The following is a 24,998-nucleotide window of genomic DNA, read 5'->3' on the forward strand; positions in this document are numbered from 1 at the left end:
GGGAACTCATTTTACCGACCTCGGGAGGATGGAAGGCTGAGTCGACCCGAGCCGGCTGCCGGAAACCAGCTTTCGCTGGGATCGAACTCAGGCCGTGGGGAGAGTTTCAGCTGCAGAAACTGCTGCTTTACCGCTCTGCGCCACACGAGGCTTCAATAGGGGGGAAGGAGGTTCATTTTAGAGACTTTCTTAGAGAAGGCCTACATGATTCTCTGCAACGATTAGTCTTAGGGTGTAGCTGAACACCTGAGGCTTGTCGAAAAAGCTGTTGACCTGATTTCTAGCATGCTGTTTTGGCTTCTCTTTAACGTTGGCTTTTTCCTTGAAATGACAGGAAGATTATATTGAAACAGATGAAAAGAAGCTTGTGCCTCTTCGATGGATTGCACCAGAGTTGGTGACGAGCTTTCAGGACAGGCTGTTAACAGCCGAGCAAACAAAGTACAGTAACATCTGGTACGAAAACTATAGTCACACTAAGGCATTTTCATGGAAGGCGTCCGGCCCGGTTTGGAATAACATCTAAAGCATAATAAGCTATGAATAAGCTTGCCCAAGCGTTGGCCTTTCTTCTGTGTGCGAGGAGAAGAGCGCTTCTGTTTTAATGAAGAGTATTGAGAACACACAGTTCCTTAAGTTTGTACCTAATGGCAAGCTTCTGTTTTCCCCCAAAACGAAAGCAGAAGCTTTCTCATTCTTGCATACAGAGGACGGGGAGGATGAGATGGAACACATGAGGTTAAGTCGTCTTTGCATCTTCTAAACCATGGCATAGTCTTAGGTGAACACTTCCTCTGAATGCCAATGTTGAATTGTCCAGTGCTCCCCTTGAAAGGGAATCTACAGGTGTTCAATATCCAAAGAATAGGTATTTTCAAGGCTGGGTTTTACTAGTAGAACTGTATTATGTTTTGCAGAGGGTCCCCCCCTCCCCATAAAAGAAATCATAACCATCTAAAGGTCTATTTCACTCCTTGGTGTCTTGTGCCTTAACTTTGGGGCTTAGAGCGGATTGGCTTCCCTTTAAACAAAAAACCCAAAACTTCAGGTTAGCCCTGTCTATGCTACATTGCAGTGTGATTCCTGCCATGCTAATTACATGGCCCGTGCATGTGTGTTCTTTCACTCACTGCGATCTACTTAAGCACTAGATGGAACAGCTTGTGGTAAAGTTTCAATCTGTCCCTTGGTAATGAACAAGCTGAAAACCGAACATTAAAGAATGAGAGGTTTGGCCTTCCTGTGCTCATGGCTTATGGCCCACGTACCACGTTGGGGTAGTCATGTTGTGATCCGACGTCTTACTGAAGGCTTTCTTTTTGCAGGTCACTGGGTGTAACGCTATGGGAGCTTTTCAGCAGTGCTGCAAGGCCTTACCCTGATTTATCGGATGATGAGGTCCTGATGCAGGTCATAAAAGAAAAACGGACCAAGCTCTTGGAGCCCTGCCTTGAACAGCCGTGTTCTGATCGATGGTAAAACCGGAATCTTTGAAGTTTATATCGAGATGTATGAAATAAGGCTTAGGAAACGCACTGTATAAATATGCAGCGTCCAAAGTGCTTCATGCATTTTCTCAGTCTTTAAAAATAACCCTTGTTATTTTAGTATAGTTATAGATTGGTACGAAATGGCAAAGGCTGATAGATAGCGGCTTGCCCACGACCAGTCAAGTAAGTTTGTGGTTGTCCAGAAATTGAACTGGGGTATGGAGTAGTCCAGTCTGTTCACATAACCATAGCACAGCCTTCCTCAACCTGGGGCGCTTCAGATGTGTTGGACTGCATCTCCCAGAATGCCTGCATTCTGGGAGTTCTAGTCCAACACATCTGGAGCGCCCCAGGTTGAGGAAGGCTGCCATAGCGCTATCTTCTGTAATGTCAAAAATTAGTCAGAAGAATAATTTAAAAAATGCCGAAGGGATTTTATCAGTGGAGGTAAACTAGCATATTTTACAAACTAAAGAAGATTAGCCGGAAATTTGCTCTTCTCATAGGTGTTGAAAATGTGTTCTTCTCATAGGTATGAAGTTCTCCAGTTCTGTTGGTTGCCTCCAGACAAGAGAGCAACAGCAGAAGAAGTACGTAAGCTTCTAACCTATCTCCGTATGCAGAGTCAAAGGGATTCAGTGATTGATCCCGAACAGTGGGATGATCTCAAGCCCAATACTTCAAACAGGGAACTCTTGGATGACTCCGCCTTTCCAATTCTGGATCATTTCACGGGCAACAGGTTTGGCCGCGAGATGGAAGAAGTCCTCACGGTAACCGAAACAAGTAGGGGGCTCAACTTTGAATACATCTGGGAGGCAGCCAAACACGACCACTTTGAAGGCGGCCAGGCCAGTCCTGATGAAGGGATGACTTACACGAATATCTTCTTCCCAGTGGAGGTGTTTGAGAATACGCTTACAGAGCAAGGGGCTGGAGCTCAGGATGAAAGTGGGCAGGAAGTTTCGCTTTGCGTACCTGGGCAACTTCCTGTATTCAATGCCCATAAACCGTCTGTTGGAAACGATTATTACATCCAGTTAGAAGAGAAGCGCGGAGGCAGGGATGTCAACTTCGATAGCCAGGCTGCCATATTGACGACGGAAGTGGACAGCCATGAAGTTCCAAAGGACAAAAACTCTCGCTTCCAGGTCCTTGGGGATTATGCTGCTGAATCTTCTACAGATGGGGACTTTTTCTGTTACAATACAGAACCCGAGGCAGAGGGCTTGCAAGTCACTGGCCCTGACAGCCCTTTCCAAAGTAGATTTAGCGATATTGCCGGAACAGAACCATTGACAAATACAAAAAATAGATTTGAGTTAGCTGATATAAATGATATTCATGTGGAGTTTGAAGCAGTTTCATATTCAGATCTAGAGGAATCTATAGTGGATCAGCCCAAGAAAGGAAGTCCCAGACACACCTCTGAAAATGAGGCTGTTTACTCGCACGAGGATATCACGCAGCAAGCTGATCCTAGCCTCCTGACTTCAGAAGAGCTGTGCAATAACTTTCTTTTCCTTCAAGAGAAGAATTTATTAAAAGGCTCACTGGGTAATAAAGCTGGTGGGGGTGATCTCAACGGAGCATCCGACAGCAGAAATATGCTAGAATCACCAAATATGGAATTTCTAGGGGTGGAACATAAAATGGCTGGAAATACTGCAGTTCGTAAAGATGAGCGTTTTGTTCAAATAGGTACAAATAACATGAGTATTTTGGCCCTGGATCTTGTGCAAAGTCAAATTCCTTCTAGCGCACCTGTGATGGATAAGCAGCACGTATCCTTTTTATCAAGAGCTGAAAGAAACCTTTCCAAAGTAGGAGTTGATGATAACTCTGCCCGCAGTATTGATTACTCCTATCTTGGAATGGATCAAGTCCCTGAAGCCGGCTTGACTGAAACACTTTCTCCAAATGCCAAAAGCCAAGCTGATGGATCTAGCCCATGTCATAGCATTGCACTCCACACTCAAGAGAGAGAACAAAAGCGAAACAACCAGGAACTTAAATATAACGGTGGTGGTTGTGGGGAGCTGATCCATGACTTGGAGAATAAGCAGTCTGAATTAGAACGAGATGGTGCATATCTTCTGGAGCAAGACGATGAAACTTTGGCTCAGGTTCAAAAATGTAACACAGAGGCTCTCGTTAAAGACGTTGCGATTCCATCTGTCCTTCCTTCAGACCGAACAAGTCATGACAGTCTACTAGAAGACAGTTTGTCAACTCCCATGCAGAGCATGGGGCAATCTGTAGATACACCAGACTCATTAGATTCGTTAGATGTTAATGAGGTCTTAGAGTCTTTAGTGGGTCAGGGTCCCCAGAAACCTTTGCCACCCGATAAACCTGCTGACAGTGGCTACGAAACTGAAAACCTTGAGTCTCCTGAATGGACGTCACACCTAATTGTCAGCAACTCCAGTGAAGACACTGCTTTGTCTAGTGCGGCTGGTGATAATCTGTTGCATGATAATCCTGTGATCATTGTGTCATCAGATGTAAATACTGACTCGGATACAACTAATGTCATGGACGGATTTGAAGCCGTATCTAAGACTACTTTTGGTGGCATCCAGAATTCGTACAGGGATTCTGCCTATTTTTCTGATAACGATTCTGAACTAGACAAGAAATCTGAAGTTGTAAACACGGCAGCCGAACCAAAGGAACTATCAGAGGATGGCACTTGTGGTGACTATTTTGAAATGGAAAAGAACGGAAATGCAGAAAATCGGGCAGATGGCAATCAGGTAGCAGGTGATCAATTCACTAACGATTCCAGTTCATGTCTGGAATTGGACAGGAGGCTAGAGGGGCATGGGACAGATGAAGCAAAGCAGGACCGTCTTCATAAAGGTGGCGATGCAACTTTATTGCTACCTATGGTCGATCCTGAGCCTACTGATGATGAAGTTGAAACCTACGAGGATTCCCCCAGAAGTGTGTCTTGCACAGGCACCAATACAGCAGACCTTCTTCCCGAGAGAGATTTAAAGCACACGCCTAACTTGTACGGCCCTGATGAAATCTTTGAAAAATCCTTATTGTGCCACCTGGAAGGTCACAAGTTGAAAGAGCCAGACGTTGAAGGTAAATACCTTCGTAAACTCGATGCTTCTGGCACGCTTGATCTGTCGTTGGATGGAGAGGATGCTGACGAAGAAGATGAAAACAGTGAGGATTCTGAGGACGATATGAGAACTTTCCATCTTCATGGGCTTAGTTCTGACAGTGACGAGGAAATTGTGCATCAAATACCAATCATTCTTACTGATCGGGACGATGGCAAACATCTAAAGAGCTTGCTAAAGCATCCAAAGCAACTGGGGCAGAACAACCCTCCCGAAAGCTTTCTGAAGAACGAGAGAAAAGCAGTAACGTTCTTTGATGACGTCACCGTCTATCTTTTTGATCAGGTATCGTTTATGTTTCATTCCTTTTTATTTTTTATCTTTGGTTCTCAGGCTCTGGATTGGGAAAAGAAAATCCTGATAAAGCCTGTGTAAAGTGTGTGTTCACTGTAGCAAAGCAAGGAGTAGAAGAAGGAGGCCGAGTCGCCACTCACTCTTTGAGGAATGTTTGCATTTCCATTGTTTGCGCATACAGGCATTTGTGGCAGTAAGAAATTTTAAAAGCTTGCACAAACAAGTGAGTTTGAAGTCATAGGAAAAGCGAAAAGCCTGAATTTGTGTGGCCCTTTGTAACGTTTAAGGGTCTAAACCGAGGTTATAGCATTTGGAATTGATCATTCATTCTAAAATAAGAGCACCTCGGAATAAGTTTATTATGTCCCCAAACTGTGCTCTAGGCCCATACTATGTTCATTACCGAGGTAGGGAAGTATAGTTAACTAAATATAACTCGTCTGTTCAGTTTAGGCCTCGTTTTCCTGCTCAGTGGGTGCCCAGCATATCCAGTATGAACAAAAGTGTGCCCTGAACTATGCTTGCATGGTCCTTATTTTTAAATAGGTCCAAAAACTCTTTGCACCTAACTACGCCAAGTGGGGACAAGTTAAGAACAGAAGCACATGGAGCTTAAAACACAATTGGTGGTCACTGTAACCTACAGTTGTAATTATGAAGCACGTTGGCTTTGCCTGTAGTTCTTTGAGTTAGAACGGTATGTGTGTTCTCTCTCTCTCTCTCTCTCTGAAAATAGTTGACCTAGTTTACAAAACACCAAGGTTGTGTATCTAGTTCTCACTTCTGTAATGAGATAGCCACAAGGTGCCTTTTATACCTTGTGGGAAGGCAAACTAGCACAGCAAATTTAGGCCTTTTATGAAAAGGCCTAGAAATCATAGAATAGTTGAGTTGGAAGGCCATCGAGTCCAACCCCCTGCTTAATGCAGGAATCCACCTTAGAGCCTACCTGACAGATGGCTGCCCAGCTGCCACTTGAAGTCCTCTAGGGTGGGAGCGCCCACAACCTCCCTAGGCCATGGGTTCCATTGTCGTACTGCTCTTACAGTCAGGAAGTTTTTCCTGATGTCCGGATGGAATCTGGCTTCCTGTAACTTGAACTATAGCTGGCTTGCAGAATGGTTCAGAGTTCCTCAGATGAAGTGTTTTGGGTGTTGTTCAAAACATTGGGTCTTTCTTTTCTAAAATCTCCTTTTGATGACACTAAATAGATTTGAGATCAAAAGACGTGCAGAAATTACATTGATTTGCTCACCCACCCCAAAGACACTTTTGTGTGCTCAGCAATCATGGGTGGTGGGGGTGGGGGTGGGGAGAATTATTTAGTCAAGATGGCTTGCCCCCTACGACTTGGCATGGTCTCATGAACAAGTTTTCTCACTTCAGTTCTGTAGTGATGAAATTACAAGGACCGAGTCTGCATTTCTTGGATGACTGTTGGCTGGCTGTTTTGTGGGTGTTGGAAGTTTGGCACTTTGGTTTGTGAGAGTTTTTGCCTGTTGCTTGTGTGGTTGTGGTTGTTTTTAGAAAAAGTTTGTTACATAGCAAATAAAGTAGAAAAATGGCTTGGGCTGGCAATCTTATGTGTGCCAACCTGGGAGCGTACACGTGTTGCACACACTCCCTCCCCCAAAATCCTGCTGCAAATTGCTGAAGTGGGACTGAGGCTTTAATTTCTCCCCAACCCAGAGATATTGAGTACTAAGTCCAACAGATCTGGATGGGGCCAGGTTGGGGGAAGGCTGCTGTTGACTGGGGCTGGTTACAGGGAGCATACAACTCCCCTGTTAAAACAGCTCCACTGGCTTCCAGTCTGTTTCTGGGCACGATTCAAAGTGCTGGTTATGACCTAGAAAGCCCTAGATGGCTTGGGTCCAGGTTATCTGAAAGACGGTGTTTGAGATCTTTGGGGGAAGCCCTTCTTTCAGTCCCACCATCTTCACAGGAGAGGGCCTTCTCGGTGGCTGCTCCAGTCCTTTGGAACTCTCTTCCCGGGGAAGCTAGACTGGCTCCCTCCTTGATGGGCTTTTGGAAGGAGGCAAAAACTTGTTTGTTCCAGCAGGCCTTTGGAGAATAATCTGGCCCTCCATCTATGTTAAGGACTTGTAAACTTTATGTTTTAATATTGTAATTTTTTTGGTACATTTCTTTCCCTAGGTTTAAAATGTTTATGTTTTAAATTTTATAAGGCCGCCTTGAGGCCCAGTATTGGGCAAAAGGGGGGATACAAATATAATAATAATAATAATAATAATAATAGACCTTCAATAGTGTTTTGCCTGGCAAAACATCCCAAGTAGAAGACGATGCAAGCTAATTGTGTTTCTTTGGGTTTATTAGGAAACACCAACCAAAGAGCTCGGAAATCGTACTGCAGAATCGAACCACTCAGACTCTAACAATACTCCCGCTCCTGCTTCAGGCCTTGGTTACTTGAATAAATTTACAAATTCGGAAAGCTCTACAGATGAAGAAGGTAGTTAGACCTTGGGTAAAACTCTTAAGTATTCTGAGAGGATGTTCCTTATAAAATTAAGATGCATAGTCCCGAAGCAAAAAGGTTACGTTCAAAATTGCTTCAAGTACGTGTTCTTACCAAATACCTTCTTGTAAGGCAGCCTTCCTCAACCTGGGGCGCTCCAGATGTGTTGGACTGCATCTCCCAGAATGCCCCAGCCAGGGGCATTCTGGGAGTTGTAGTCCAACACATCTGGAGTGCCCCAAGTTGAGGAAGGCTGTTGTAAGGGATGCGTATGACTTGGAAAACGTTACTGCCACATGTGATGAATTTTGCTTTTGGGATACAGGAGTCTAAATCCAAGCTTCCTCCAATTTCATCTGGTTGCGGTATATTTTTCTGGTTGATGTTACAAGGATGTTAAGGAAGGATTGTAGCTCAGCGGTGGGACGCATGCTTTGCATACGGAAGGTCCCACGTTCAATCTGTGATGTTGATGCAAATCAATGATTTGCTCTTGCAGTCCCTGTCAGGTTACCTGGAATGATCAATGCATCCGGTTTAAGCATAATCTACAGAGAAAAGAGAATGTAATTAGAGTTAATTGGGAGCCTGTCGCCACGGTGTTGTGGCCTTTTGCGACGCCACGCCCTCACATGCAAGGCTTTGACATGCACCCACCTCCCTCAGGCTAAGCACCACCACTTAAATACCTGAGGAAGGGGTAAAAAGAAAAGTATAACCTTTCCCTTATAGCAGAGGGAAAAGGTAAGGAGATTTGGAAAAGGCTTCTCTGTGAATATAGCAGGCTGAAGGTTTAATGTAATATGTTTATTTAAGAACCAATAGAGCAGGAGACACAGCCAAACTGACAGGTGGTTTTATGGTAGAAAAATAAAGAAAACGTTTATTGTAGTTTATAGTTCTTAGTTCCTTTGAATTATATTCCAATCCTGTGTATTCTTAATAATACTGGTAGTAACCGATCTAATAATAACAATTCTTAGTCCCTATGATCTTATTTTCACTCACTCCTCACACAACTCCTGACAAGAAATCACACAGCTAAACCCATCTACCCTAAACCCAATCACCAACCAAACCCCTCAGACCACTCATCTCCCCCCTATATAGACTCCTCCCCCTTTCCACAGCATCACCAGCCACACCCACTCAGTCCAACATTCCGCACTCTCTAGACATACTCAAGCAGACATACCTAAGGGAATAGAAATGTGGGTAACGCCACACCTTTGTTCTGTCTTTTTTTATATAATTAACGGTGTGTGCTTTGTTCTAGGTGGCGGTTTCGAATGGGACGATGACTTCTCTTCCCCGGAGCCTTCTTTTATATCAAAGGCAGCAAACAGTTTCATTAGCTCCAAGCCTTCTCTTCAGACCTCCAAATACTTCTCTCCACCGCCGCTGCCTCGAAGCCCCGAACAAAACTGGTCCCGTCCATTACCTTACTCCCGATTCTCTATCTCTCCGGCGAACATCGCAAGCTTCTCGCTCACTCACCTGACGGATTCTGACATCGAACAAGGAGGCAAGTGTTTCCTTTCGGTTTGTTACGCCAGGGTGGCTCCTGAGCAGTGCTGATTCACAAGCTTCTTGAAAGATGTTTAAAACTATGCACCAGAAATGAAAGTTAAACTGACCTCTCCTATTCTAGAGCAGGTGTGTGGGGAACCTCTTAGAGCCCAAAGGCCGGATTTCCTTTCGTGGAAGCTTTCAGAGGCCACGTTCTAGTGGTGCCATGGGGCTGAAGGCAAAAGAGGACAGGCCCTAAAATAATAATAATAATAATAATAATAATAATAATAATAATAATAATAATAATTTATTTCTTACCCGCCTCTCCACTTGGACCGAGGCGGAGAACAACAGTGAATATAAAACACATTAAAAACTGATTAAAAACATAGCATACATGATTAAAACACCCTAAAAACATTCTAAAATTCCACTGGGTAGGCCTGCCGGAATAGATCAGTCTTTATTGCTTTTTTAAATGCTAAAAGACTGTCATGTTGACGAAGCTCCTCCAGCAGGCCATTACTAACATGTTTTAGCTGAAAGCTTTTAGTGTCAGTAACTAAGCTTAGGGGAAGCATTTCAGCCTTGTAGAATGGGGGCAGAGTAACCTGCACAAAAGACAGGAAATCACCAAGGGTTCAGTGGTTGTGGGGTGGGGGAAGGGAGTACATCCCGGTGAAGGGGGGTTGGCCCTATGAGAATCCCGGGTGGGCCGGGTTCGAATCCCAGTTTGTGAGCCACTGCTTTGGACCCTGTTGGAGAGACGGACGATGTGCAGAGTCTAGAGAGTTTGTTGTCCTAAATTATTGCACCTTGGTCATGGATCTCCTTTTGTGTCCCCTAAACCAATGGTCTTCAACTGGTCCAGACCTTGGAGTCCCAACCTGCAACATGGGACCCACTTTCACAATTGCCCAGCCCGTCTGGACTGATCTCACGACCGACTTTTCTGTCAAGACCCATCAGTTGAAGACCCCTGCCCTAAACCATTTAGCCTTTGTGGTCTATACCTTTCTAGTACCTTTTCCCATGCAACACCTCCCACCCACCACACACACACACTTGCTCGCCATCACACATGGCCTTACCATGGGGCAAGCTGAAGTTGTGGATTTTAAGTTCCTTTAGGAACTGGAGGCAGATCAGTCTGGCCTTTGGCACATGACCCACCGGGTAGTTCTCCTGCCAAATCCTCATTGAAATAAAGGGGAGCTGTGCAAGCACAGTGTCCTGAGCTGGCCCTTTTTGCCAGGAAGAATTCCCAACCCCTCCAGAATTTAAAGCACACCAAATAAACAAGCTCATCCCTGGCTCATTCTATTATTATCATCATCATCATCGAACTAGGATATTTTTTAGCAACCCCCACTTATTTGCCAGTGTGGTGTAGTGGCTAGAGTGTCGGACTGGGAGTCGGGAGATCCGGGTTCTAATCCCCTCTCGGCCATGGAAACCCACTGGGTGACTTTGGGCCAGGCACACTCTCGGCCAACCCACCTCACAGGGCTGTTGTTGTGAGGATAAAGTGGAGAGGAGGTGGAGGAGGATTATGTACGCCGCCTTGGGTTCCTTGGAGGAAAAAAGGTGGGATATAAATGCAATAATAAAATAAAACTAAAATTCAATGCCCTGGTACTTGCGGGTCTTTGATATCTGGCTCCTATTAGCTTCAGGAGAGAAATGTTGTTTGCACTGGTATGAAATGTGCTGATTAGATAAGCGCCTTTGCTTCTTTTATCAATAAGGCCGGTGCTTAAGATAGTGTCGCTTTCTTCCGTGTCCTAAACGGTGACATTGAAGTGTGTGACTTAGACAGCTGTGCCCGAGAGATTTCCAGGTGTTTCCCTGGGGTGGATTTCATAACAGGAGATGGATAATGATTACACATCAGAATCTCACCTTTGAGGCAGCGGGGAGATCCAGGGCCCAACCTTCTGGGAAGCCGCCGTAGCGCAATCTGTCTTGAAATAAGTGGGGGTTTGAACAAAAACGTAGCTGTGTTCTTCTAACAACTTTTGCTGCCCCCAGATTTTCCCCTTTTCATTCCAAAAAAGTTTCTCCAGGAAAAGTTCCCTGGGAAGTAGGCCTGAAGGGAAATCAACAGCCTTGAAGTGACTGCTTCGCGAGGTAGAATGTCTCAGGTTCTTTTTTCCCTTACCCCAATGGCTTTGTACCTTTCAACAGGGAGCAGTGAAGATGGAGAGAAAGACTGAGCGGCTGAAGCTTCTCTGAATACTCAGTGATGCTTGTCAGGACTCCTCTGCTTTTTACTCAGCTGCATCTGAAAATAAGGCAGGTGTGCCGAAATCCAGTAACCAAGCGGTTGACCGACATCGAAGGCAACGTTTGATCAAGACGTGAACGTGAAGGTGGACCTTACTACTTCATAAGTGTTCTGTTCTTTGGAAACCGGTGCATTTTACATTTCCTTTTTTAAAAATACATATATATTCTGTGCTTAGCTTTCTCCTCCTCTCTTTCTTCCCCTTCCGCCCCAAAACCCGGTACTTGAAGTATCCTCCAGGCAATTTGTAACAATATGTAAAATGGTTATGTTCTGGTTTCTATATAGGATTGTATCATACATACTCTTTTGTATTCATGTATTATCGATATATGAACATGTAAAATTGTACATAGCTTGAGCAGAAGGTTGCTGTCACTTGAAATGGCCTGGCTGAGAGCTGTTGTGTAGTAAGCCATATTTTGAAGTCTTCACCCATTGCTTAGCTGCAGATGCACTATTGGCTATCCTTCCCAGGTCCCCCCGCGTTGTACAAAGCCATCCTTCTTCGCTCTTTGATTGATAGAAGTTGTCGCTTCGGCCTGTCGAACCGGTTCGCTTCGTACTCCTGCATCCCTTTCCGCGCAAAGCACTTGTCTTCCTTTCTTTTCTTTTTTCTTTTTAACAAAATTACTAATTTTTGGAACTTTATGTGCTATTCATGTTTCTAAAGGGGCGATTCAGTCTATCCGTTTGCAGTAAAGTTGGTTGATGAATCAACTTTTTAGTTTTAGATGGCTAAAAACTGGTGGTAGTGGTGTCATAGGATTTTTTTCCAGGAGGAGTCTGAAAGATTCTGGGATCGTGTGTGTGTGTATGTCGATGATATTAGTTACCGGGTAACTTCTAGTATTGCTCATCTCATCTTCAGGGATCTGTCAGCATTTCTATAGAGGCTGTCTAATAGGGGATGTGTTAACTCATGCGGTTGCTCTTAATCTTTCTTTCGAAGTCAGGTATCTGTGAAGAAGCAGCTTTAATAAAAGTAGATTCACTGGGGTCTATCTGGGGTTCTCTGGATCTCAAACATTTGCATGCGACACAACAATCTTCAATGTAGATTTGGATCTTCCATGCTTCCTGTAGTCAGAGTGTCCTGTAGGTCAGCCTTCCCTTCCCTGGCGTCCTCTGGGATGTGTTGGAATACCACTCCCATCACCTCCATGGCAATGATGGATGTTGTAGCCCAACCCATCTGGAGACACCCCCCCCCCCATTAAGGAAGGCTGCTATAGAGTCCCTCACCCACCCACCCATTTGCTGCTGGAGAGAATGGTCCTAAAATTAATGGTTCAGTTACGTTAAGGATGCTACTAGGAACTTAAGGGCTAACAGGCAGTACTTGGTTAGACCCAGATCCTCCAGGGCATTTTTAAAAGGCTTTTCTAGAGCTTCTTGCTCCTGATGGAGACTTTCTGAGCATGGCGAACGCAGCTTTGATATAACACATAGAATATGTGCATGCATGCGCGTATACCGCCCTCAGTAAAACGTGTATATCTTCATTTACCTCACTCCAAAAACGAACATGTAATGTATATTTTTCAGCCACAGCTTTGGCAGAAAGAGAGGATTTAAAAAAAATAATACTCTGGGGTGTTCTTTAAAAAAAACAATCTAGCTGACCTGCACAGGCTTCCGCTGTGGGTCTGAGAAAGAACATCCGGAAATGATGTGAACGTCGGTAGGTTTTAAAACCCTCTTACTGAAGAATGTATGAAAGTGTTGGTCTCCCGTCTCCCCCTCCCCCCGGTTCTTCACCCTTCTCCTCCGGTCAGGCTGGATCTTGTCAGCCACATGGCTGGCAGAAACTGGCATGCATTCCGATTCCCAACGATAGAGCCCCAATCCGCAAGGAACTCAGCTTTAAAAGAACGTCGCTTGAGAATCGTGTTGCTTTGTACGCTCGCCTGCCACGTGCCCCTCCTGTGCCAACTTGCCTTGTAACGCGATCCGCCTCGTTCGCCGAACCCCCTTGCGTTTTTGCAAGAGCGAGCGAGCGTTGGTGCGTGCTTGAATTGGCTTTTATAATGCAAACGGCAGCCTTGGGCCCATTTGAAATTGCCGCTTGGTCCTTCGACAGATTTCTGGCTGAAGGTGGGAGCCATTCCAGGTTGGGTCAGGTTCCTCCATCTGTTTCCAGCTCTTTCATCACTGGGTGATTTTAAAAGCAGAAGGGAAGCTCAAATGAGAGCCTTGAACTTGCTATGCTGAGATTGCAACGAGATGTGGAGTTGTATGGCAGGAAGCGTTAGGCCTTGGACCTTGTAGTTCATGAGCTTGAACATGGTTTATGTCAGCCTTCCCAAACGTGGTGCCCTCCAGATGTATTGGATTACAGCTCCCAGCATCCCCCAACTAGCTATGCTGGGGATGTTGGGAGTTGTAGTCCAACACATCTGGAGCTACCACCAGGTTGGGGGAAGCTGGTTTATGTTACAAGGATTAAGTGAAGCAAGTATGTTGGTATTCCCCTTCGCTTTTGTTTAACCTCTTAAGCGTGGAAACTTTGACTAGCCTCATCCCAGCGACGTACATGGGTTCTCCATGCCAGGATTTTCTCCAGGGGCTTGAAGCTTTGCCCCGGCCCTCTTTCCGAAGTACCTGTGCTGCACAATCCCATGTTACGGATGAAAGCTCAATGGCTATATCCCAGCCATTTAGATGCTGCAGCTCACAACGAGGCGTTCGGACTTTTGGAGCGTTCTGAAAACGCTTCTTGCAATGGATTCATGCGGCTGGCGCCAGTCAGTGAGATGGTTTTTTATTTTCCAATCTCCGTGACTAGAATCGAACATAAGTTTGACTCTTTGGGCCATCACATGAATGGCAAACCCATGACTTTTTGAGGCCTCTCTGGTGAGAACCCGTTATCTGTTTCATTGGCAAGGTAGAGTACCGAATTACCTCTTGCTCTACACCATGAAAACGAGATACGCTCCCACAGTGGGCGAGGGGTTGGCGTGGGCGTGGGCCGCCTCTGGCTACCAAAGCTTTTAAAACGCTCGGCTCCAAACTTAGCTTTGCTTTAGCTGAAATCGTGGACTTTTAACGTTCACAAATCTAGGCCAGCTGTTCAAATTTCCTAACGTTTCCTTGAAGACGGACTTCCTACCTTTTAAAGCCTCTTATTGTACGGTCCATGACCTGACGCCTGTATTCTTTTGCACTATAGTTACCCGGGTGAAAGTTGGATGTCTCGTGGGGAATCTGTGTGAGTTAGCAGCCAAGGTGGTGTTGGTTGTCGTTCAGCTTCTCCAGGACTGGGAAGACCTCTGTGTTCATAACTAAGGAAAGCCGCTCCTAAGTCTAGACGTCGCTATGAGGGAATCTTATTCTAGCCATTGCGGCTGCTACCTGGGCTTAGGGGTGGCTTCTTTTCTCTTGGTTCCTCTTCCTTTTGCACTTTAACAGCTGCGCGATAGGTAGAGATCTAGCCGGCGCATTCTCTCCGCCCTCCCAGGAGAGGGAGGAATTGCTTGGAAAATAACTTCACATGGTAAAGTTCTGGCTATCATGAAAGCACCAGAGCTTTGCCCAAAAGTTCCGGTAGACCAGGCCGTCTGTCATTATTGCTTTTGAGGAACATCTGTGCTGCACAAAGGCAGGGAAGACGGTTACGGAGGGACTGAACCAGGGCTTTGCAGTCCTATAAATCCAGATGTTGCAGTTGTGCCAGTTCCCTGTAATGGGGATGGTGAGGTGGGGAGTGGATGGGAAGAGGGAGGTGTCGTAAGGCAAAACAGGACTTTTCTGCCTCCTCCTGTTGTACAGAATGATGCTTGAACTGCCCCATTTGCAGCGGAGAGAGAAAGAAATTCATAGTTTCAGGCTGAAATTACATAGTTTAGAAGGGAAAAACTAGGTGAGGGGAGGGCTCATGAGCCTTTTCTAAACTGGGGCCGTCCTTTGCTGGCTGGGGCTTGGGAAATGAGTTTTGTAGTCCAGCACCAGACTGGGGAAGGCTGGTGTCACATTTGTAACGAGAAGCTGAACAAAACGAGGAGGCTTTTAAACACTACATTTTCCAGGTTTGTTTGCACATACGCGAGAAGGTAAAAGCCGCCACTTCCTTGGGAAATGAACTGATTCTTTTTTCTTTATTTTTTAAATCGGTGGCTAAGCACTGATGAGAGCCATTCATGCCTACTTTTTTTTAAAAAATCATCAGTATTTTAGATTGACTTGTACACAGTTCTGATTAATGTTATTTTTATTATTTCGAGAGCCAGCTTGTTTAGACATTTTTAGAGGAGAGGAACAAACATTCAGGTGAAACTTCATTGGCGGCAAAAATGGCTATTTGGATTGGAAGGTGGAATTGGAAACATACTGGTCTTATAAGAAAATAGCCTTATAAATAAGAATGGCTCGCAAAAAAGAAGTTAACGTCAGCTTTAAGTTGTATAAAATATCCTTTTTAAAAATCAAGTCTTTACGGGGTAATTGTAGAGGAGACAAGTACAAGAGAATGCAGATAAATATAAGTGTTGTGTACCACCAGCCTGGTTTTTATTTTATTTTATTTTCAAATGAAACTTGAATGAATTTAAGATGTTCAGTTCCGTTTAATGATCTTGCACAGTGGTAGGTGTAACCTAATGGTAAATGGTACCAGTTGATGTGTATATATATAATGTTTTACTCTCTTTGTAAATGAGGAAAATTTATGTAACAGAATCATAGGGGAAAGGTTTTCCTAATTGGAATTTAATACAGGTCTGATGTTTATGGCAATATGCTAGTTAATGAAATTTCAGGTCGAATTTGTCTTTAAACTGTAAATTTTAAAGAACTGTAATATTTCTACTGTACATTGATCATGCCTAGTGTGATTCAAGACTGCTTGTAATTTAAAGAACCTTATTTAATATTCGAAATAAAATAAAGGTATATATTTATAAAACGGGGGTCCCACGCGCCATTTATTCCGCCACCTAATCTGTGCTTGGAAATGCCTATGCTTTCTCATTGAACTATGCTCCCTTCCCGGCCACCGGCTCAAAAGTTTCTGAGACGCTTTTGTAGCTTTGACAATAAATGCATTGCATCCTCCACATATTTCGATTCGTTGGTACAAAAAGTTCTAGGATTATGTTGTTTTAAAGTTCTGCGGCCTGAACTTTGAAAAGGCAACTTTGCTAGGATGGATAAACGGGTTCTTAATCACCTATGGAATTTGAAGCGTGGTGAAGGCAGAACAGCCAGAAATGAGCAACCAGGTTGACTGGTTTTCAGGCTTGGCCATGGTTCAAATGGAATACTAACATCCTTTATTTATTTTTTCTTCCGGTCTGATTTCTGTCCCTCGGATTTGACATAACTTTTATTCCGGCCAGATGCCATCGGGTGAAGAACACTGTAGATTAGCACTTAAAGGTAGCTCACGTTTGAGGCTGATCAAATTTCACTCTTGGGGGCTATCTTATAGTTGAGGCTACACGTAGGAACTTCAGAGAAATTTCAGTCTTCTCATGGGCAATGATAGTGAGATGTTTTCCTTCGTTTGGTCTCCAGGGTTTTTCACCTCTTTTTTTTTATTTCACTTAAAAAATAATTTCAAAGTGGTGATCAATATTTATTTATTACATATTTACACTGCCTAACAGCCTAAGCTCTCTGGGTGGTTTACAACTAAAAAAACAAAGCATCAATAAAAGCTAAAGATAAATTATTATAGCAGCCTAACAATAAAATCAACCACGAAAAAGCAGGGGCCGAACAAATCTAGCGGCCATTAGCCTTCTGTAAAAAGCCCGTCTCGGAGAGACCTTAAAGATAGAGCTGGGAGGACTTCCCTGGGGAGCCAGAAGGCTATCATGTATACATCACAACTGTAAAGGTCTTGCTGCTTGTACTAATCTGGAGCAGGACCTCTGTTGATTGCAGTGCACAGGAAGGCATGTAGGGAGGAGGCGATCCTAAAGAAAGCCAGCGTGGTGTAGTGGTGGATTGGGAGTTGGGAGATCTGGGTTCCAGTCTGCACTCAGCCACAAAGTTTACTGGGTGACTAAAAGGCGGGATATAAATGCAACAACAACTGGCTGTCAAATTCAACCTTATCAAACAACCTACACCATACTATACATACTCAACCAAAACAATCTTGAAAAATGCAGATCATAAAATATACTGGGACAGAACAATTCATACCAACAAAACAATACCTTGCAACCGACCAAACGTAACAGTCATAGAGAAAAAAGAAAAACACACATACCTCATCGACATAGCAATACCCAATGACAAAAATGTTGTTGAAAAGGAAGAGGAAAAGAGAGAGAAAAAATACACCACTGGCCATGGAAGTCAAAGAACTATGGCAACCGGAAAAGGTCACAATTATTCCATTAATCACATCAGTCACTGGCATCACATTAAAAAACTATACAGAAAACCTTCAGAAACTGGCCCTACCAAAATACATCCACACCAACATCCAGAAAGCAGCCCTACTTAAAACATGCTCAATTGTCAGGAAATTCCTGAATCTGTAAAAGGCAGCATGACCTGGCAAAGCCCGTCATGCCCTTGCAGAAAAACCGTCATGAGCGAGAAAGAGATAATAATATAAGAAACCATTGGTTCATTTAACCCAGGCACTGACTGGCAGCAGCCCTCCAGGATTTCAGGTAGGATTCTTTCCAACACTACATGGAGACGCTGGGAATCGAACCTGGGACCTCCTGCATGCAAAACGGGCTCTACCACTGAGCTACACCCCTTCCCAGACTCATCAGTTACCCCCCCTCTTCTTGCGAAACAATGGGTTGGGCAGGGGGAAATGCCAGAAATCCTTAAGATCCCTGTCTTATGCTGCACTACCCATGCAAAGTGCCAACCTCAACGGCTACGCACTCCCCTTTTGTCATAATGCCACAACTGCTGCACACACTCTTTGGATTATTTGCCAAAGACTTGATCCGGCCAAACTCCTCCCTTCTCACCTGTTTGTGCATTAAAGTGACGTGTCTCTGCCCCAGTCTGCAGTCTGCAAGAGACCGGAGAAGTCAAACAGCTTGCTGTCCTGGGTGCCAAAAAAACATTTTCTCACTGCTGGGCTGTTCGCTTTTATGGTCCACGCTGGCTTAGAGTTTTCGGGATGCTGCCGGCACCTGCTCCATCATCAGGTAGGCATTTACTTCGTTTCTGCCATTCAGAACCATCACTATCAAAGGCCGGGTGATGAGGTCGAAAACCGAGAAGGGAGAGTAATAAAAAGGTCATTTACAGTGAACCACAATTGGGGAATGACTGCATATTTCATCCATTTTTTTAAAAAAAAAAGCTTTATGTCTTCTATTACTCTTATTCATATTATCTTATTTTGGATTATTATTGACCTCTCTCACCAGCTCTTGCTTTCCGAAGTCTTGCATCAGTAACATGAAATTAAAAGGAAGCTATAAATGTAGCTTCCTGCTGGAACTCTTGGGGAAGGCAGTAACAACAGTACATGACGAATAGACGAGAAACATAGAAGAGCCCTGCTGGATCAGGCCAAAGGCCCTTCTAGTCCACCATTCTGTTCACCCAGTGGCTGTGGGAAACCCACGAATAGGACATGAGTACAATAGCACCCTCTTGTTCCTGGCGTACATAGCCATACTGCCTCTGACAGCGGGGTAGCATATAGCCACTTGGACTAGTAGCCATTGAAAATAGCACTACTAGCATGCAAAAAATGTCCAAGGGCCACTTCACACATGACAGACAAACTCCGGTTGGCCATGGCATGTACGTTCAGCTAGGCACTGCAGTCGATCGTCTGGTAGAACGTACTCGAGAACATACTTGCGAATGCAACAAATGCGTGTGCCTCTTAGATTTCAATGTGTGTGAAGTTCATCTCTCCTGTGTGAAGAAAGAGGTCCAGCAGGGAGGTGAGCGTGAGTGGTGAAGAACCAGAAGAGGAACAAAGCTATGTACGGTACAAGGGAGCTTTTGCTATCCAGGGTCTGGTTGGATCCAGGTCTCTGTCGCCGGTTTGCCCACTGAAAGGGCTGCTGAAGGTGGATGTCCCCTGAATGTTGGTGCTTTCTTGCTTTGTTAATGGTTGGTTAAACTATGCAGGGATGAGTGATTAGCAGTGGTGGAGCTGAACCAGGGCTTACAGAGACGCTGTATTCAAGGGACACTTTTATTAGCCACGGCTCTCTGACTTCCCTGTTCCCTCTGCAATTAGCTGGAATTCTCACAGGGGTAGGGGAATGAATTTTCCTAACGACAATATATTTGTTGTTGTTGTTATTATCTATATCCCGTCTTTTTCCCAGTACTGGGACTCAAGGCCGTTTACAAGATTAAAATACGTACAATTAAAACATGTACTGTACATTTAAATTACAAAAGTTAAAATAGAATTAAACCTACAGTAAAATTAAAAACATGTTAAAATGTTAAAAACGGTAACAGGTTAAAAGGGGGGGGGGATCCTATACATTAACACAGGTCCAGTATACTTCCAAAAGCCTGCTGAAACAAAAAGGTTTTTGCCTGCCTCCAAAACTGGGGGAGCCAGCCTAGCCTCCCTGGGAAGGGAGTTCCAGAGCTTTGGAGCAGCCACTGAGAAGGCCCTCTCCCGTGTACCCATCAGGCGTGCCCGGGATGTCAGTGGGACTGAGAGAAAGGCCTCCCCAGAAGATCTCAGAGCATGGGCAGGCTCACATGGGAGAATACGGTCTTTCAGATAACTTGGACCCAAGCCGTCGACGGCTTTGTTCCCTGCTGTAATGCAAAATATTTTGGGATGGCTTGATCTAGAATGGATAGTTAAGACCTATTGGCTAGGGTGACCATACGGAAAAGAGGACAGGGCTCATGTATCTTTAACAGTTGAACAGAAAAGGGAATTTCAGCAGGTGTCATTTGTATCTATGTAGAACCTGGTGAAATTCCCTCTTCATCACAACAGTTAAAGCTGCACGTCCTGCCCTCTTTTGCATCTGGTCAATAGGGCAGGGCTCCTACAGCTTTAACTGTTGTGATTAAGAGGGAATTTCACCAGGTTCTGCATAGGTACAAATGACACCTGCTGAAATTCCCTTTTCTGTTCAACTGCTAAAGATACAGGAGCCCTGTCCTCCTTTTCATATGGTCACCCTACTATTGGCTTTACAAAAGACCTGCTGCTGGTTGAGATGAAAACAGTTAAATTTGATATGGATTGTCTGCATTTTTGGACTCTCCTTCTGGGCCATGGCTATGGGGAGCGCCATTAGGCGCAGCTGTGTGTCACCATTTACCAGTACGGTGCAAGGCAGGTGAGCATCCCAGGAGAACTCAAAGGGAGAGAATGGTCTCAGGATGCTGTGAATTATTTTATTGATGAAAAGCTTTTGGTCAATAAAACAGTTCACAGCGTTCTGAGACCGTTCTCTTCCTTTGTGTACAATCTACCAGTACACCACTACAGACAGCCCTGCTCTTTACTTGTATATTCCTTTATTTCCCAGGTGGCTCAGTTCTAATTTTCATCTCTCAGATTAAATGGGCCGGGCATAGCCAGGACTCCGCATGCTTGCCTGGGAAGCCATCCTGTGAAATGCAACAGTTTGGGTGGTAGTGTTGGTTGTTCAATGGTGGAGAACTTCTCGGTGGCTCCCTCTTTATTATGGATTCACGTGTTTCTCCAGAAAGAGTTTGCAGAGACCTGGCGTGGATTAAACTCCATGGGCGACGGCTGTGACGTTTGCAAAAATTTTGCATTTTTATCCTAACGCTGCCAACCCTACCTATTTCATGGAGGCTGTTGGGCAACGGTGCTGAACCTCTTTCAGATGTCCAAATTCCATTTTCAAGACGCTCTTGGGGACACAGTCCAGGGGTGGGAGGGGCCGAAGACAAAAAGGTAAAGGGGGTGGAGCCTAAATACAAAAAATGCTAATATATTTTAGCTTCAAGCTCTTGATGCAAGTAACTAAGCCTTAGCAGAAGCATTTAAACCTTTTAGAATGAGGTGAAAAGAAATGGCAGAAAAGCTGACAAGCCACCTAATGATTGAGATCAGGGTAAAAGGGGTAAGGCGGTATTGCCTGCTGTGGAGCGCTGGGGGTCTGGATTGGGACCACTCTCAATCTAGATTTACTCCTTCCCCCCACCCACCCCGGACCTAAGTTTCTGCACCAATGCTCTTGGGTTTCAACGTTATATAGAAATGGTAGTGAAACTGGCAAGTCGATAGGTAATATATGTTTCGCCTTAGAATTCCAGAGTACTGAAGATTTGGGGTGTGTGTGTGTGTTTATTTATGCTCAGTCTTGAATTTAACATTTTCAAACTTGGAATGAAAAATCCCAAAATTTGGATTTGGTACTCGTTCCCATGTCTTTTCAAAACTGTTAAGATTTTGCCATCTGCACAGGAAAATGGAGATTCTGGCGTTGTGCCGTCCCTCCTATTCTGTTCTTGGCGGTATGCAACAGAAGACAAGCAGTTTTAAAATCTCTTCACTGGCTGCCAATTAGTTTCCGAGCCAAGTATAAGGTGTTGGTTATCACCTTTAAAGCCCTTTATGGTTTGGGTTCAGGCTACCTGCGGGATCGCCTTCTCCCGTACAATCCGCCCCGCACACTCAGGTCCTCTGGGAAGAATCTACTTCAGCTAGCAAAAACTAGATTAACAACTGTTACCCAGAGGACCTTCTCTTCTGCTGCTCCCAGACTGTGGAATGGCCTGCCGGAGGAGACTCGTCAACTTTATTTATTTATTTATTTATTACATTTCTATACCGCTCAATAGCCGGAGCTCTCCGGGCAGTTCACAAAACTTAACAGTCTACCAGCATTCAAGAAAGCTATAAAGACTGATCTCTTCCGGCAGGCCTATCCAGTGGAATTTTAAGATGTTTTTAAAATGTTTTTGGGTGTTTTTAATTATGTATATTATGTTTTAATTGAGTATTATGTATTTTATCATTTATTGTTCTTTATCATTATTATTATTATTAGTAGTAGTAGTAGTATTACTCCCATCCCTGCTTTGGAATAGTAATTTCCTGGGGCTTTCTTTACTTCTGATTTAGCATTAAACCAATAGACCTTAAACTGTGGGTCCAAAGTCTGCTAGTGGCTCTTGAAACCACAATGGAAGCAAAAAGAGGGTTATGTCTTTTTCAACCTGTGCCGAAGAGGCAGCCCACTCTTCAGCTTGCCTCTTCAGCGGTACAACCAACCTCATTGGCAACTTCAAGGAAGTCTCTGTCTGGGTACAGAGTTTTCTCCTGTGCCTACATATAGGCACATCACAGCCTGTCTGAACAGGCCCAATAGCTTCACTCCTCCTCTTGTACGTAATCCTTGAAAACAATTTGGGTACTAAAGTGGACTTACAACATCAGCTTTGGTGAAAGCATCCACAAGAGTCCAGGGAGGTGTCTGCTACTGATATTGGAACTGGTACCCATTCCACTGCCTCCTTGTTCCCGCCTCCTTGTTCCCACCTCCCTCCCTGCCATGGCTTCTTTTATCCTTTTGCAGTCCTCCTCTGTCCTGACACTTTAAAAGCCTACAGAGAGCCAGAATAATGAGGCCAATTGGACAGTATTTATCAACAATGTGGTATAATTGTTAGAGTGTTGCAACATGGAGTTGGCCGTACAGGTTGGACTGCTGCCAAATTGTGACACTTGCTGGGTGGCCTGGGCAACGCTATATTTCTCAGGTGTGCCTACTTTGCAGAGATGTTGTGAGGGGGTGGGGGTGCAGGTCAGAACTGAACTGCCCCCTGTGCGTTGCCCTGAGCTGCTTTTTGAGGAAGGGTGTGATGCAAAAGGGATGGGTCGATATGGCCTTCCTTGAGCTGGGTCCGACGAAAGGCGTGCAGTGGTCATAGCGCTGAACTCGCCATTCGCTCGGCTATGCTAGCTTTAGAAGGCTGGCACAGGGGCAGCTGGGATGCAAATAGGGGACACATCCATATGGGCTCTACCTATGGTCTTTATTGGGCTGGATCAGATGACTTGGAGGGGTTTGCAGTAGTCATAGCGCCATACTCCCCATTCACCTGGATCTCCTTTCTGTCTTGGCTTTAACGGGCTGGATGGGTAGGAGGCAGCCCAAGCAGCACAGAGGTCATACTTTCAGCTAGGGCAAGCAGGAGCAGTAGGTGGTGATGGTGTAGTGGCTAAGGTGTTGGACTGGGAGTCAGGAGATCTGGGTTCTAGTCCGCACTCAGCCATGGAAACCCACCGGGTGACTTTGGGCCAGTCAGATACTCTCAGCCTAGCCTACCTCACAGGGTTGTTGTTGTGAGACTAAAATGGAGAGGAGGAGGGTTATGTACACCACCTTGGGTTCTTTGGAGGAAAAAAGGTGTAATATAAATGAAAAAAAATCAAATCAAATGGTGGTGGTAGGGTGAATAGAAGAAGCAGGTGCAATTCGCCACTTGAATGTCCATCTTGGGGTGGGGACCTGATGAGGATGAAATTATGGCTCTTTCAGCAACCAATTTGGTGTCCTCTTTTTAAAGCAGCCCTTTGGTTGGTGCCGGAAGCTTCTGGTGACAAGAGATCATAATGAAGAAGAACTAGTATCCGTGACAGAGTGTCTCCGACTGTGCCAACCATGAAGGCCAAAAGCAAAGGTGTGAAACGTCGCCACACGGTCAGCGAGGACGCCTTGTGCCAAGAGGCAGCCCAGAGCAGGGATGAGCTTCTGAAATGTTCCCGGCGCAAAGAGAAGAGGAATAAGGAGAGCCCGAAGGCTGCCTCCCGTCCCGCAAAGCTCCCTTGGAGCAGCAGAGACAGGCGCTTGAGGAGGCTGGAGAGCAACGAGCGAGAGCGTCAGCGCATGCACAAGCTCAACAACGCTTTCCAGGCCTTGAGGGAAGTCATCCCTCACGTCAGGGCGGAGAACAAGCTCTCCAAGATCGAGACCCTCACCTTGGCCAAAAACTATATCAAGTCGCTCACCTCCACCATTCTCCGGATGTCCAACGGGCACCTGCCACCCGTCGAGGGCTCCGGTTCCGGAAGCAGGTCCAAACTGTACGAACACTATCAGCAGCAGTGTGGGGAGGACGACGAGCCGGCGGAACAGCTCCAGAAATACTCCACCCAGATCCACAGCTTCAGGCAAGGCAGCTGAAGTCGTGGCGGTGGCGGCGGCAGCGACTGGAACGCCCGGGGTGCATTTCTGAGCCCGAAGGGTCAAGCGACAGCCTGTGACTTTTCTTTGCCAAGGACCTCAGGGAGGCCGTTTTATGTGCTCCTGGTCTGTTCGAAGTGATCTGTGAATCTGCCAAACGCTTCCAAGTTTTTGAAATGCCGGGTTTTTGAAGGCAAGGCCTGCTCAATGGCCCCCGTCCCAGAGTGAGTCTACTTCCTTATCTCCATTGTCACTAGCTTTTATTGCTCCCTTTCCTCTTTCTCATCACTGCTACCGCTGGCTTGCTTAACAGGCAGAGAGCCGGTGAGCAAGGAGGCTGTGGCGTCTCCTACTTCTCCTTCTCACCCACCACTGTGCCTGGGTCAGAGCGAGAGGCCAGAGAACAAGCAGGCTGCAATGGTGAAGAGGAGAAACAGCTCCAGGGTGCGCTTGCCATTGGGCCCCTGCTGGACTGTGGGCCCTGGGTGAGTGCCCAACCATGCCTACCTTTCATCCGTCCCTGGTTGGGATGTATAGCCAGGCAGCTGTCTGTCTCCACCTGCTATATATCTGAAACGCTGTGCAAAGATATCCTTTGCTGAGGGATGTAGTGTTGTTTTGAGAAAGGCGCCAACCCAGGCTTTTGCAAGACACCTCCATGGGCCCCCTCCCTCAGTGAGTCTGCCCATTATATATATATATATA

The 24,998-nt window shown here is 45.3% G+C and overlaps 2 protein-coding genes across 2 annotated transcripts in view; both read left to right on the forward strand.

Moving 5' to 3' along the window:
* LMTK2 (lemur tyrosine kinase 2) overlaps positions 1 to 16,111 on the forward strand; it is a 55,433-nt gene extending 39,322 nt beyond the window's left edge. The window contains exons 10-15 of the mRNA XM_063143483.1: positions 335 to 456; positions 1,326 to 1,475; positions 2,023 to 4,915; positions 7,265 to 7,400; positions 8,683 to 8,935; positions 11,110 to 16,111. Coding sequence (XP_062999553.1) covers positions 335 to 456; positions 1,326 to 1,475; positions 2,023 to 4,915; positions 7,265 to 7,400; positions 8,683 to 8,935; positions 11,110 to 11,134 — 3,579 coding nt within the window. The 3' untranslated portion in view covers positions 11,135 to 16,111. The remainder of the gene's footprint in view (positions 1 to 334; positions 457 to 1,325; positions 1,476 to 2,022; positions 4,916 to 7,264; positions 7,401 to 8,682; positions 8,936 to 11,109) is intronic.
* Positions 16,112 to 23,771: 7,660 nt separating this feature from the next.
* On the forward strand, positions 23,772 to 24,293 carry BHLHA15 (basic helix-loop-helix family member a15). Its single transcript, XM_063143310.1, has one exon. The coding sequence runs from the start codon at positions 23,772 to 23,774 to the stop codon at positions 24,291 to 24,293; it is 522 nt and encodes a 173-aa protein (XP_062999380.1).
* Positions 24,294 to 24,998: the final 705 nt, after the last annotated feature.

The sequence above is a fragment of the Elgaria multicarinata genome, chromosome 17 (assembly GCF_023053635.1).
Source record: "Elgaria multicarinata webbii isolate HBS135686 ecotype San Diego chromosome 17, rElgMul1.1.pri, whole genome shotgun sequence".
NCBI classification, from domain to species: Eukaryota; Metazoa; Chordata; class Lepidosauria; order Squamata; family Anguidae; genus Elgaria; species Elgaria multicarinata.